General features: G+C 53.6%; 6 protein-coding genes across 6 annotated transcripts; 2 read left to right on the top strand and 4 right to left on the bottom strand.

Annotated features, from left to right (window-relative positions):
- Positions 1 to 292: 292 nt before the first annotated feature.
- On the top strand, positions 293 to 1,444 carry CORC01_06453 (glutathione-dependent formaldehyde-activating enzyme; the record flags this gene model as incomplete). Its single annotated transcript, XM_022618094.1, has 1 exon — positions 293 to 1,444. One exon carries the CDS (start codon positions 293 to 295, stop codon positions 1,442 to 1,444), a length of 1,152 nt encoding a protein of 383 aa, XP_022475406.1.
- Positions 1,445 to 3,400: 1,956 nt separating this feature from the next.
- On the bottom strand, positions 3,401 to 3,598 carry CORC01_06452 (uncharacterized protein; the record flags this gene model as incomplete). The annotated part of the gene is made up of 1 exon (XM_022618093.1): positions 3,401 to 3,598. The coding sequence occupies one exon, from the start codon at positions 3,596 to 3,598 to the stop codon at positions 3,401 to 3,403; it is 198 nt and encodes a 65-aa protein (XP_022475405.1).
- A 2,215-nt stretch (positions 3,599 to 5,813) lies between these two features.
- Positions 5,814 to 9,252, top strand: CORC01_06451 (catalase/peroxidase HPI; the record flags this gene model as incomplete). The annotated part of the gene is made up of 6 exons (XM_022618092.1): positions 5,814 to 6,111; positions 6,218 to 6,372; positions 6,807 to 6,879; positions 7,062 to 7,493; positions 7,649 to 7,784; positions 8,016 to 9,252. 6 exons carry the CDS (start codon positions 5,814 to 5,816, stop codon positions 9,250 to 9,252), a joined length of 2,331 nt encoding a protein of 776 aa, XP_022475404.1.
- A 552-nt stretch (positions 9,253 to 9,804) lies between these two features.
- Positions 9,805 to 11,459, bottom strand: CORC01_06450 (major facilitator superfamily transporter; the record flags this gene model as incomplete). Its single annotated transcript, XM_022618091.1, has 2 exons — positions 9,805 to 10,787; positions 10,844 to 11,459. The coding sequence occupies 2 exons, from the start codon at positions 11,457 to 11,459 to the stop codon at positions 9,805 to 9,807; spliced, it is 1,599 nt and encodes a 532-aa protein (XP_022475403.1).
- Positions 11,460 to 12,050: 591 nt separating this feature from the next.
- On the bottom strand, positions 12,051 to 12,272 carry CORC01_06449 (uncharacterized protein; the record flags this gene model as incomplete). The annotated part of the gene is made up of 1 exon (XM_022618090.1): positions 12,051 to 12,272. One exon carries the CDS (start codon positions 12,270 to 12,272, stop codon positions 12,051 to 12,053), a length of 222 nt encoding a protein of 73 aa, XP_022475402.1.
- A 924-nt stretch (positions 12,273 to 13,196) lies between these two features.
- Positions 13,197 to 13,742, bottom strand: CORC01_06448 (MarR-family transcriptional regulator; the record flags this gene model as incomplete). The annotated part of the gene is made up of 1 exon (XM_022618089.1): positions 13,197 to 13,742. The coding sequence occupies one exon, from the start codon at positions 13,740 to 13,742 to the stop codon at positions 13,197 to 13,199; it is 546 nt and encodes a 181-aa protein (XP_022475401.1).
- Positions 13,743 to 14,087: the final 345 nt, after the last annotated feature.

Here is a 14,087-nt window from a genome sequence, read left to right as displayed (position 1 = left end):
ACACGCCTTAAATACGACCTAGATCGACGCAGGCTCCAGCAGCTGCAGGGTCGATATTCACCGAAAGTTTGGAAGATTCTCCGCTTTCGGGGGCGACGCTTGGTATCCGGTTGGCCGGGCCGGTATCTGATGCCCCAAGCCGATGCGGGGAAGCATAATCTGGACCCTGCTGACAACCTTCCTTTGCTTATGGCACTCGTTCCTATGGCAGAGTCCAAGACCATAGGAAGTATACGAATCATCCATTCTGCTACTGTTCGGGTATATCGCTTCAAAACCACAGCGAGGCACCATGTCGACGAAATCAATGAACCTTTCCTGTCTTTGCGGTGCTGTCTCGCAGCAAATTCAGACCCGTGTTATGCCGGGGGAAAACATCAAGCTGTCCATCGACCACAGCGACATCAGTCGACACGCGACGGGCATTCTATGCGTCTCATATTACCCAATCCGACCCGTTCGACAACATGAGAGTACGGGCCGTACGGTAGAGCATCACGGTCTTGACCAATGGACGAGATACTTCTGTAACACCTGCGGATGCCATGTCCTGAGAAGCAAAGACGTGGATGGTGTCACAAAGTGGGAAGCGGCGACAGGTGTTTTGCTGGACAGTAACCCCGAGAATGCTGGTGAAGATGCGCGTTACGCAAGACATACCGGCGTGTCCGATACCAAAGACGGTGGTCTTTCGGTGTGGCTGCCCGACATTGACGGGCAACCTATGGAATCGCCGACGAAGCCAGACATTCTGGAAGCAGAAACTACAGAGAAGCTTCCTCCTATGCCATCTATCTGCCCGAAAGATTCCCTGCCCGCCTCTTGCGCCTGCGGCACCGTGAGCTTCCACATCACACGGCCAACTAGTCAAAGCTATCTACCGCACTCCGGCTTCTCCGACCTGGAGTACCCTGCTATCAGGCACTCGGACGCCTTCATGAAGAATCCCGATAGCCTAAAGTGGTGGGTGCGAAGCAACGGCACCAAATACCTGGCTGGAACGTGTGCCTGTCGGTCTTGCCGTCTCATCTGCGGATTCGAAATTCAAACATGGGCGTTTATCCCCCGATGCAATATCTTCTTCCACGTGCCGGGGCCAGTCGACGGCCAGTCCGTGACGCTTCCTCTCGACTTTTCAGAGTTGCCCGCCGGGATCCTGAAGACGTATGAATCGTCCCGGGGCGTTTCCCGTGAATTCTGTGGAAAGTGCGGCGCGACGGTGTTCTGGCGCGATAGTTGGCGACCGGACGTCATAGACGTCAGCGCCGGGCTGCTTCGGGCAGACGAAGGTGCGCGGGCAGAGACGTGGCTGGAGTGGTGGACGCAGCGATGCAGCTTCGAAGAAGAGACGGCAAGGGGTCGTTCAGGAGAGCCCGCGCGCATTGCGAGGAGACTCATTGATGGCCTAGAACGAGGCCTGCGCTCAGGGGCCCAGACAAAGTGACGCAGCTTGGGCCGTGGCAGATTGCCAGAGATGATGTTAATCAGAAACAAATCGTTCACCGTGACACTTATTTGCAGGTCGTTAGCAGGCCTATAATAGGCAATTTGCAGAGTCACGTTCTGCTTGGTGACTAAGATGACAAATTAGTCTTGGTTTAGGAAGATGAATCAATCCGGCATTTCGAAATCTGGAGTCGGGTTTCTTACCCCTGAGATTAGCCAAGGATACCCGAGTCATCCCATGTCCATTCCAAGTTTCGCAGGGATTGAACTAGTGTCCAATTCGGATGAAACAGATAGGCTTCTATAAACGACCGTAAGTACATGGGAACAGTAGCTGTCAAGCATTGTTCAAGGGGCTATGCCGGTCCGCTCCCCAGTGGGATAGACTTGACGAATGACTCGGGCGGGGGTCGACTCGGGGATCCCTTCGGAGATCCCTTCGGGGTTGCCAAGCGCGCCGGGCCGGATGTGCCCCCCCTTGACGGACAGACAAGGCCTCTGTCGAAGGTCGGGTCCGCGGCGCCGGGTCATGTGGAGGGTACGTGGGGTATCGCCGGTATGTTGGATCAATGGGGACAAAGATGAGGGAATCCCGAGGAGGGTCACCCTTATCGACTTCTCCGGGTCGTAAAGCTGAGCTCATCGCTGTCTGACCCAGCTCTTAGTCTGCTTGGCATGCTTATTTGTTTTTAGCGAGAGCTACTCGGATTGATTCCAAACCCTGCGATCCTTTGAGTGCCTGGCAGCTTACTGCTGCGCCTTGAGGTAGAGGCAGCATGGGATCGAAACTTACTTGGATTTCTCCCTGTAGCCGCCACACACGACGCGCGAATTCGTACCTCTGCAAAAGGATTCCTTTGTCGATGGCTTGATGCGCAACGTCGATCGAGATGCATCTGCAATGGACATCGCGCCACTCCTCACCGGCAAAGGATTGGATGCTTACCAGACCAGAGAGCGCTGACGAAACGGGCCTCCTTCATTGGCGGCTGGAAATAGAAGAGGGCGTCACCCGCTTATGCAGTGTGATCGAGTTGGGCCCCTGAGCTTGGCATGCACAGCTCAACCTAGTCCGCGTCGCGTTGTGGCGTGAGCTGCCTAGGCCAAGTCGACTACATAGGTCAGGATGCGTCGAATATCTTGGTGCTATAGGCTATATTTTTTTTCCCCCATCACAGGCAGCGCTAATAGAATGATGTGATTGTTCTATTTGTGAGCTTCGTCACAGTGATTTATCAGAGAAAGTTACATCTTTTTCTTGGCGGCTTATTCTGGTGCGCAACCACAACCGAGGCTGATGTGAGTTTGCTTGCTCTTGAGTACTCGTGTTAGTCATACAGAGAAGACCCATCCGATTGCTGTCGGACGTACGGATACATACTACGTTTTCGAAGGAGTTTGATATCCCAGATCGGCACTTGTTGATCAGTTGACCTGGAGAATGATAATTGCCGACACGGACATGATATCGTAACACAAAGCTTGCCAAGTAGCCAAGCTTACAAACATTACTCATATGCCACTCCAGCCACTCTATTGGATTGCATAAACTCGTCAGCGGGATAGTTAGACTCTAAAAAGTAACCGCTCAAAGGCTCCTAATCATTTATGCTGACCAAGCCAACTCATAATCGAAACTGAATGTTGCGCAAAAAGTCTGATGGAATTCGCTGGGTGGTCTGGGTTGTCAATTGAGAAACTTTTGACTTTGCATGAGGTTTCAAGGAAACCTGATAGAATTGATAACATGGATCACGGGTGGGATTCAACTATATTTCCCAACGGAAAATGCCGTCCACCTCGGCATCCTAGAGCAAAGTCAATTGTTGAAGTTGATAGTAAGTTGGACGTAGAAGAGAATGGGTCTGATGTTACTGTGATCCTCCCTGACTCAGACTAGGATCCCATACAAGTCGAGATTTTTTTACAATCAAAAACGGTGCAGCCGACTTGATCAAGGTTTAATTTTGGTATAGTGGGAGGGGAAAATGATATGATTCATGATTGGTAAATTGCCGCGCGTGAAATGGTGTAAGGTGAACCCCGAAAAACAAATTTCCCAGTCTTCGATTGCCCCCCCCCCCCTGTGTTCTTCTAGTTCCCGAGATGACGTCCGTCGCAAAGGTAAAGTTTCCCCCCTTTGACGCTGCATCCTTCAGATACCCGCAGCTCGTCGGGGCCCAGCACGTGGTGGTGCAGAGGAGAGAGTATAACCATCCCACAGACTTTGTGGACGCATATGTCAGACCAAAGAGGGTAGTGTTTCCGGCAACCATGTGCGCATTGCCCAGTGCCCCAGCCAATGTGGTTCGACGCGCTGTCGCGTAGTCCAGGCCATGCCAGTCGGCCAGCGGGTGTTGGTCGAATGTCCGCGAGCACAACAAGGATAATCGTTTTTCAAAGAGTTGCACACTACAGTAGTTCGCCGGCCGGCACATTATTTCATTCCCATTTCAGCCACTCCCAGCGTCGAATTTCACCCGTTGTCGCCGTGGCTTTCCAGGGCCTCCGGATCTGCAGTTCGCAGTTCACAGTGCCCAGTCCAGAAACCAAAGGATCACATACCTACGTATACCCAAGTCCCAAGGCGACTTTGCATGTGATGAGAAGCCCAACTCGCCAAACATCTTGGCAGGCAGTGGCAGCATGACTGATGCGGCTACACTCAGGGGCAATGCTCCGGCTCGGGCGCAGCCGGGGTCGCAGGATTTTCGACCGACAGCTCTAGATATAGATGTGTGTTTTGTGCAGCTCTAAGCCTTCCTGTTCAGGATGGTGGTACTGGCTGGGTTGGCTCGGCCGTGCGTGGGAGGGTTTCTTTCATGCTTGCAGCTAGCTAGCAAGCTGATCTGCCACGCTGCCTGGCATGCATCCGATCCCGCCCGCATGGCCATGTGGTGTGCCGTGCGTGCCAGGCGAGGCCGCGTTCAAGGCCGCCTTGAACGGCCGGCCGGCGCGGGGATTGGGTCATGGAGGAAGGGGGGGGGAAAGGCCGTTCCAGATCTTCCTGTAGAGGCTTTTGCTTTTGCTTTTGCTTCTTTCACATCCAAAGGATTCCCGCCGCCAGAGAAGGTAGGGCTGAGTCAATGCACGATTGATGAAAAGCTTCCTTCATTCAAGGCTTCATCCCATGTTGATGTGGCCGCGATTCGGGCCAAAAACCTTGTGTGACCTAAGGTAGTCGTTTGCGTCTAGGCTTAGAGTGGCAGGTCTGTCTAGCCGGTTTTTGCCTCATCCACCCTGTCGACTCTATTCTAGCTCCCACCCATGATTGCCAGGGGGGGGGCGGTCTCGACTTTCCCGAGTTGAAGAGACAAGCCACAGCAGCAAGGTGGATGACGGAGGTATCAATTAGCCCGTTGCCGGCGGCAGCTCCGTAGAGCTATATGTATATGCGGTGCGAAGTGGTGTTTACAGGGTAGAGTAGGGTAGAGCAGGGTAATAGCAGAGAGAGGGGGGGTTGATATGATCCGACAAGTTGCTCTTCGGGGTTAGGGGGTTCAAAGTCTATTAGATTCAAAGTGGCTCCCGCAGCTTGGAAACTGTCATCGCACAATTGGTCGCGATTGGTGTGAATTTCTGAAATACTACCTTACTCTTCCAGTCGCTCAGGGACTTGGCACCAACCGGCCCGCATCCAACTGTTGACTTGAGCAGGGAGCACAACTCGTCAGCTCCCCGGATTCCCTAGCTTATGTCCGATTATGGATCACATTTGAGCTCATGATCCCGGCCACGCCAGCCCCATCCTGGTGTTTTCCCCCCATGTCTTCTCCATACAAGTTGCCATAAGTTTCACAGAGATGGACATCGGTTAGGACACAATCCCCGCCCAAAAGTGTGAAAAGCGGTCCAGGCACAAACAGGCACAACACCCAAGGCCCAAGGACAATCTGCGATATGCTCACGCCCATCCCAATCAAACAAGATTGGTATTCCAGGCGCTTATTCTGGATCGCAAACCTTGCCATGGGGCTTCCTAGTGCGCAATACCGACTCGACTGCCGTTTGTGGGAAGCTTATTACCAAGGCCCCCATCTCTGCACCGCCTCGGGGGACGTCGGGCATGGGAGCGGCGTCGCTGGTCTTGGAATTGTTACTCATCATCATGGAGTTCTGGAATTAAATATTCCCATGCGAGAGAGAGGGCTCCATCACGCTCGAGCTGTCAAGCCTGTCGTTGCCCGTGAGTCGTAGTCGCCACTGTTTATTACTTATGTCCTGGGGTTCGTCCCATTTTCAATAATAAAGGCCGTTTCCTCTGCCCCAGGAACACAAACTCTTCTTCACCCGTTGAGTCTGCCACCCCGGTCTCTCCTAGTCATTCCTTCTTTGAACGTCCTCTGGAACACAACTCGTCCATCACCATGCACGCCAAACTGTCAAGCTGCCTTTTGGCAGCTTCTGCTCTCCTCCCTGCCGTCACGGCTCAGGGTTGCCCTTTCGCCAAACGTGATGGTTCCGTCACCAGCGAGCTCCCCAAGAGAGACACGGGCGCCAGCTTTGGCCAATGCTCGAGAATCAGCGACCAGGCCGGCGGTGGTACCCGCTCCAAAGACTGGTGGCCTTGCCAGCTTAGACTCGACACCCTTCGCCAATTCCAGCCTGCGACCAACCCGTACGGCGGCGACTTTGACTATGCTGCGGCTTTCAAAAATCTGGATTGTGAGTAGACCCAGGCAAGGAGGGGGATCACCACGGTCCACGGTCCACGGTCCACGGTCCACGGCCTGCAGTCCATGATGGAATTCTCACTAACATCCCACGTCAGATGAGGCTCTCAAGAAGGACATCCACGCCCTGCTGACCGAGTCCCAAGATTGGTGGCCGGCCGACTATGGCCACTACGGCGGCCTCTTCATCCGCATGGCATGGCATAGCGCCGGCACATATCGCTCCATTGACGGCCGAGGTGGCGGTGGAATGGTGAGCTGCTTTTTCCATTATTATTATCATCATTATTTCTTGGCTTGTGTTCTGCTTGCTCTCTTGGGTTTGGCTGTCCCAAAGTCCTTCTCCCTTCCCTTTCCCCGCTCGTCGGGTCTTGTTGGTGCTTTTCCACGAGTTGTAAACTTGCATTGCAACCCCTCCCTGCAGCACGTTCCTTATTCCTTGCCTACCGTTGCACTTGATCATTTCCTCGCGGTCCTATTCGTCTCGCGTGCCAAGATCGATTGGGGAGACGGAGGTTTTCTGTCCTATCCCAGGAGAAAGCCAAGAGGTGCTAAAGCATCTTCCTCAACTTTCTCCACCCGCACTGCGTCACGAAATATGGACCTGGACCGTTTGCATCTTATCACATTTCTGTATCACTTTGGATTCTTCTTTGCTAGGCGTTTACTAATATTGGACTCGTGCAGGGCCAGCAACGGTTCGCTCCACTCAATAGCTGGCCTGACAACCAGAACCTCGACAAGGCTCGCCGCCTGCTGTGTAAGATTTCCCCTGTTAATATGTCCTTTGCCTTTTGGCCCCCCCCTCCCCATGTCGACTTACATCATCAACTCGGTAGCGACACCCACTTTGCGGTGGCTCGATGGCTCGAGTAGAACGATGATGTGGGCCCTTTGAGAGATAGAGAAGAAACGTTTGCTGATCCTGGTTGATCTCTGCAGGGCCTATCAAGCAAAAGTACGGCAAGAATATCTCATGGGCGGACTTGTATCTCCTGGCGGGTAACACCGCCCTCGAGTCCATGGGCTTCACCACCATTGGCTTCGGCGCTGGTCGTGCCGACACCTGGCAATCCGATGAGGCCATCTACTGGGGCGGAGAGACGACGTTTGTTCCCAAGGGCAACGATGTCCGCTACAATGGCAGCACCGACATATTCGAGCGCGCCGACAAGCTCGAGAAGCCCCTGGGAGCCACGCACATGGGCCTGATCTACGTCAACCCGGAGGGCCCCGATGCCAGCTCCAACCCCGCCGCTTCGGCCAAGGATATTCGCGTCGCTTTCGATCGCATGGGAATGAATGATGAGGAGACTGTTGCGCTGATCGCCGGTGGACACGCCTTCGGCAAGACGCACGGTGCTGTGCCTTCAAGTGAGTTTTGCAACCACCGCATATTCCCGGATCAAGTCGGACAGACGGGCGGAGCAGAGTCGAGCATCCGGCGAGCTCTCCGCTTCACCCGCGGACCAAGCGATTTTCACCGCTCCTTTTGGAACATGCAGATACTAATTCGCCGACTCTCATAGGCAACATTGGAGGCGCGCCTGAGGCTGCTGACCTTGGCGAGATGGGTCTCGGATGGCACAACAGCGTCGGCGATGGCAACGGCCCCAACCAGATGACCAGTGGTCTCGAGGTTGTCTGGACAAAGACCCCTACCAAGTAAGTGACTGTGATGAGACTATTTCCGTTTGCATTTGCCCCCTGTTCTTGGCACTCATCTCCCCGCCCGCTCCCTCTTGAGGCTTTTTCTCATGGCCGTCGTCGCCCATGAGAGAAGGTCAGAAGAGAAATATTGAGGCGACAAAACGACGAGGCCGAAAAAAGCTATTTATATATACATGACCGGGTGATTATGCAGTGACACACCAACGCTAATCCTTGTACCTGCAGATGGAGCAACGGCTACTTGCAGTCTCTCCTTCACAACAAATGGACCCTCGTCACCAGTCCTGCCGGCGCTCACCAATGGGAGGCCCTCAACGGCACCCGCGACTATCCCGACCCCTTTGACCCGACCAAGTTCCGCAGGGCCACCATGCTCACCAGTGACTTGGCCCTCATCAATGACCCTTCGTACCTCAACATCACCACCCGCTGGCTCGACCACCCCGAGGAGCTCGCCGATGCCTTCGCCAAGGCTTGGTTCAAGCTTCTCCACCGCGACATGGGCCCCAGACTCCGCTACCTAGGAACGGACGTCCCCAAGCAGGATTTCATCTGGCAGGATCCCCTTCCTGCTCGGGAGGGTGAGCTGATTGACGATGCCGATGTGGCCAAGCTCAAGTCTGACATCCTCGGCACCGCCGGTCTCGACGTCTCCAAGCTCGCCTCCGTCGCCTGGGCCTCTGCCTCGACCTACCGTAACTCTGACAAGCGCGGTGGTGCCAACGGTGCCCGCATCGCCCTCGCGCCCCAGAACCAGTGGGTTTCCAACAACCCTCCCGTCCTCACCGAGGTCCTTGATGCCCTCAAGGCCATCCAGACCAGCTTCAACACCGGCGCCAAGAAGGTTTCCCTCGCCGACCTGATCGTGCTCGGCGGTGTCGCCGCCGTCGAGAAGGCCGCCAGCGACGCCGGCGTTGCCGTGACCGTCCCCTTCGCCGCCGGCCGTGTCGATGCCACCCAGGAGAACACAGACATCCGCGCCTTTGGCTACCTCGAGCCCCAGGCCGACGGCTTCCGCAACTACGGCAAGGGAACCGCCCGCGCCCGCACCGAGGAGTTCCTCGTCGACAAGGCCTCCCAGCTCACCCTCTCGCCCCCGGAGCTGACCGTACTCGTCGGCGGTCTCCGCGCTCTGGGCGCCACCTTTGACCAGTCCAACACCGGTGTCCTGACCGCCAAGAAGGGCCAGCTGACTAACGACTGGTTCGTCAACCTGCTCGACATCTCCACCGTCTGGTCCACGACCGGCGACGACGCCGAGGTCTGGAGCGGTGTCGACCGCAAGACCAAGGCCGAGAAGTGGACTGCCACCCGCGCCGACCTCGTCTTTGGATCTCACGCCGAGCTCCGTGCCGTCTCTGAGGTTTATGCCAGCTCCGACGCCAAGGAGAAGTTTGTCAAGGACTTTGTCGCGGCCTGGGACAAGGTCATGAACCTCGACCGCTTCGACTTGAAGCACTAAAGTTCTCTACGCACAGCCCAGTTGTTTCCGTGTTAAGGATTTGGGTGTTGGCGGTTATTCTTGTATCTACTTTAGTTTATATACCTCATATATTTCATTGAACGAACATTTCATCAACTCACCTCTCTGCTTTGCTCATAATCATCGTGCCTTCCTGCTGATTGACTTGATGGGGCTTGAATCATTTGTTACCATGGATGAACGTCAGAGTCCGCTCCTGTACCTTTCCCGCCCGCGAAAGACCGCAGTGTTCCAGCATCACATGGGTCTCGAACATCCCCTCACTCACTCTCCCACCAACCCAGATCAGGCTAAGTGGCTGCTTGATTCAGTAATGGATTTGAACATTGTGATAATGCGGAGGGTACCCAAATTGAAAAGAGACGTCAAAAAGGTGGTTTTGATGAACAGATGTCAATACGGAAACGGTGATGAATTTAGTCCAACGCACTTGATTAATTACTGCGTGGCATATTTTTCCAAGCCTTCAGTGTGCGAATTTTCCCTTGTGTACGCCAAGACAGTTCCAAACTTGATGTGCTCTGAGACCTTCTATCTGCCTCCATCACTCAAAGAGGTCTTTAAAGGCTTTGGCTTGATGAAGAATGCTGCTAGAAGCATACACCCAGAAACACCAGTAAAGAAGGCCCACATTACACGCAAGGCAGACATATAGTCTGTCTTGCTCGCCTCATGTGTCGCATCATTCTCGTCTTCAGAACCAAGCTTCCCTGCTGTCAGTTCTCCGCCACCGAGATTATGCTGCAACAATACGGTACCGATGACGATTGACATGGAGGAGAAGAGGGACCTTAGGAAGCTGAATGCAGACATGGCGGCCGCCATATCCCCCTGTTTGGTGTGAGTCTGGATAGAGATCATTGGACTTTGAAAGAGCACGCCAGCTCCGAAGCCAGTGATCATCTGGAAGACGACGATCTTGGCCCATTGAGTGCTGATCCCGAAGCTGATGAACAGACCGTTTCCGAGAGTCATGAGTGCCGACCCGAAGAAGATTGGGAGGAGATAGTTGCCAGTCTTCCGGATGAACAGTCCTCCAAGCATCGTCATCATCGTGAGCGGAATTAGCAGAGGGAAAAGCGTAATGCCAGCAATGATGGGTTTGAAACCGAGGACTACCTGGAAGTACAGCGGCAAAAAGTAATCGTAGGAGATGAACACAAAGCTGTGGATGCAAGCAAGAATAAAAGAGGCGATGTTGGTGATCTTGTCAAAGATTCGAAAGGGGATGACGGGGTTCGTGGCGAAACGGGCTTCCCATACAACGAAAAGTGCGAGGACGAGGACCCCGAAGAGGATTAGACAGATGACCAGAGCCGAGTTCCAAGGCACTATGCCCCCAGCACCTGTCTCCAGGCCATAGAGGAAGCAGATTGTGCCGCCAATGATGAGCAGAAACCCGATCCAGTCAAGGTCTCGAAGGCCGGCGATGAAAGGCTCTTTTGGTGTTTCAACTTTGAGGGCGAAGAATAAAACCAGAAGGGCAACGCCGTCGAAAGGTAAGTTGATGAAAACTAGCAAACATCAGTCTCAGTGCACATCATTTGAGGAGAGGGAAGTTTTCTCTCACAACACCATCGCCATCCAATTGTCTGCGTAAACACGCCACCTAGGACGGGACCAACAGCGCTGGCAATTCCGTACACAATGCCAGTCATGCCGTAGTACTTGGCCCGATCCTCCAACTTGAAAATGTCGCCAATCACAATCGTAATCAGGACCAACGAGCCACCTCCTCCCAGTCCCTGTACAGTCCTCCCAGCGATGAGGACTTGAATATTGCCAGCCAGGGCCGCGATCAGACTTCCCACCATGAACGTCGCCGCCGCGGTCATGATGGTCGGTTTCCGGCCAAAGATGTCCGACATCTTTGCCCAAACCGGCGTGGAGGCCGTGCTTGACAAAGTGTACGCGCTGCCAACCCATGCGTACTGCGAGGCCGTGGCTTGGAGCGTCGAAGCAATTGTTGGCAGGGCCGTGGCGATGATTGTGATGTCCAGTGCGCTCAGGAGGAGGGTCAGACAGAGGGCACACATGACGGCGCGGCGACGCAACGGGCTCATGTCGGGTGGCTCATAGGATGCGACGGTTGTAATGCGCTCCAGGTTGTTGAGTACCTCGCCATCTTGCCCCGAATTGGTCTCTTGTGATTTCTCGCCCGGCGCGGCTGCAGATGGGGCGCCCATCGCGAACCTGTGATGGCTATAGAACGGATGCCCGAGAGACGTACTGTTGGTTTTCTAGCTTGTGTTGTATAAAGATAGACAATGCGAGAGAATCTATACCAGGTAGGAATATACTGTTCTTGATAGAATCAGCCGTTAACAGCACTTGCACATATTCTTCCTTGTCCGTCTCTTTTCCTGTTGGCTCGGTTCGGTTCGGTTCGGGGCTTTGGAGCGATGCAGGTCGATGGGGTCACCCCGTCATATGTACAGCACTCGCAACTGATTAGTTGACAAAATTGTGGCCTCTCAAGACCCTAGGATCCACTATTGGGATTACTTGTCCGCCTAGTTGTCGCCTTAATGCACATACATATAAGCTCTCCATAGGATTGAAGCTCAGAGAGATGAAAATAGTCCATGGTGGCCGGGACTGGAAGTGAGATCAACCATCGCGCTATTCAGCACCATTGCGCATTCGGTCTGCCCAAGAGAACGTCTAGCACACAAGCCTACATGGACGACTCTTCACCCAATGAAGCTTCTCACGGTACCGTGACCTCAACTCGACCACGACTGTCAACGGATCCGACTTGAAATGTGACTTGCTTATCACGCACAGGTAGGATACATCGAAAATATCCTCTTGAAGATTACAATCCTTGCTAAGCGTCGAACTTGATTCAGCTGTGGCAGTTGGCCCGTTGTTTTGTCCATTGTTAGCGTCAGGGCCCACGGCCGCCCAAATCTGTGATCGAGCCCCTTTTTCCAACGGGGTTGCAAAAAAGATGGATGAGTACAGAAAATGTCAGAGGAATATACCAGTGGAGGCATGGTGAAGGTCGGTGGCAACCATGCGTGGGTGAACAGGAATGATCTTGATTTGCTTCTCTCGCTCTGCCAAGGCCTTGGCAAGCTTCAACATTGTGAAAACACTCTGAGAACGCGTGACAAACAGGCCAGAAGAGACGCATGAGAAGTATCGCACTCCACCCCAACTCAGCTGCAACAGAAGCTCCATTCGCGACATCCCTCGTCACCGCCGCAACGGCAGCAACCAGATAAGTGGAGTCCCATGGATCCATCACAGATTCAGGATATGCTTGGAATCTACCACTTGCTCAAACGCACGGGCATACGCGAAATTATAGCGGAATCCTTCAAAGAGCGTCTTCAAATTAGACATTGCGTCTTCCCACACCTCGAGGCCTCCCTGCTCCTGCGAGACTCAATGCATTCGACGCGCTAGCGAGAAATACACTTGTACTTGTTTTCCGGTAGAAGTGATCGAGGGAAACGACGGCAACTTTCTCCTCACGTATCGGGACCCGCGCGGCTCGGAAAATCCTACGAAATCATTTCTCATCTCTCCCCAACGGCACTACAAGAGGTTATTCAGCACAACCCTTGGCTAGACATATTCCCAATACCGAGGATGAGGGATAGCATACTTAGTGGCTTTTATCCAAGCGAGGAAGACGATGACCAGGTATACAACGACCCAGTTTGCGATTTCTTGGACTTGGATTAGCCCTCCAAATCATCCCATATCATTGAGGGAAATGCTTGGGACTTGAATGGCTGAGAGCTAGGCCCAGAATTCTTCAGAAATTGAGCGGGCTGCTACAGAGCTGTCCTGAAGTGATTATGACTACTAACTATTGGCGGCAAGGAGAGATGTTGCAAGAAACAGAAAGCTTAGCTTGGACGGCTTTTCGTTGCTGAATGTAACAAGGCTGTTAGACATCGTATTTCGGGCTATTTAAGCTGCAGCTCCCAAGTCTCTCCCATGCGCTTCTTCCCCCAGGCTTCATGTTCCTCGGTAGCTTTCAGCTCAAACCCGGCCTTGCCATACAACCGCCGCGCAGAGGCCAGGTGAAAGTCGGTTGCCAAGCCAATGCGCTCATATCCAACTTCTCGTGCAAACGCAACACACAGCCTAATCAACTCCGTTCCCAAGCCAGACCCCCGTGCTTCCTTTTCTACAAAGAAGCATCTCAGTTTCGCTCTACCAATCGTTTCGCGGTCCCTAATGAGCATGATGGCACCTAGAAACTTGTCGTCTCTTTCTGCTATCCAGCACCGCTCTTTTGCCGGATCGTAATTGAGGAGGAAGTCGGCCGTTATCTGGCTAACCATGGCCTCGAATAGTTCGCCGTAGTTGTGCTCTTTGGCATAGATAACGCCATGTCGGTGAGTGATATAGCCCATGTCGCCGGGCCGGTGATTTCGAAAAGTGATGGGATTGGGAGCATCGGCAGTCTTGATTGGATTCATCTTAGGCGAACCAGCATTGTGCTGCATGTGGCTGACCAACTAAGCACTGGATTCTCATTGACTAAAAGATTGTACTGGGTACTGGTTGATCTGCGCCGCTTTCAAGCGTATGTCGTCAGTTGAGTCTTCTTATCAATTGGGGAAGGGAACCCCTCTGGGTCGGCGGTGAACTTATTCCCGGCCTCGGGGCTCTGTGGGGAATGTCAAAACCATGTCATACAAGGGCGCACTGTAATTAGGCGCCACCCTGCATGTCATACTTAGCGTCACTTGAGGAAACACCGAAAAGCTAGCTTTGACCCTTCTAGTAGGTTCTAATCCTGTCCTTGGCAAGAATACACGCTGACGAGAGTTAGCGGTCAATTGAGAGCA

Source organism: Colletotrichum orchidophilum (assembly GCF_001831195.1).
Source record: "Colletotrichum orchidophilum strain IMI 309357 chromosome Unknown Scaffold_48.1, whole genome shotgun sequence".
Lineage (NCBI taxonomy): Eukaryota > Fungi > Ascomycota > Sordariomycetes > Glomerellales > Glomerellaceae > Colletotrichum > Colletotrichum orchidophilum.
The sequence above is the reverse complement of the archived record's forward strand: the minus strand, read 5'-3'. Positions and strand labels throughout refer to the sequence as shown.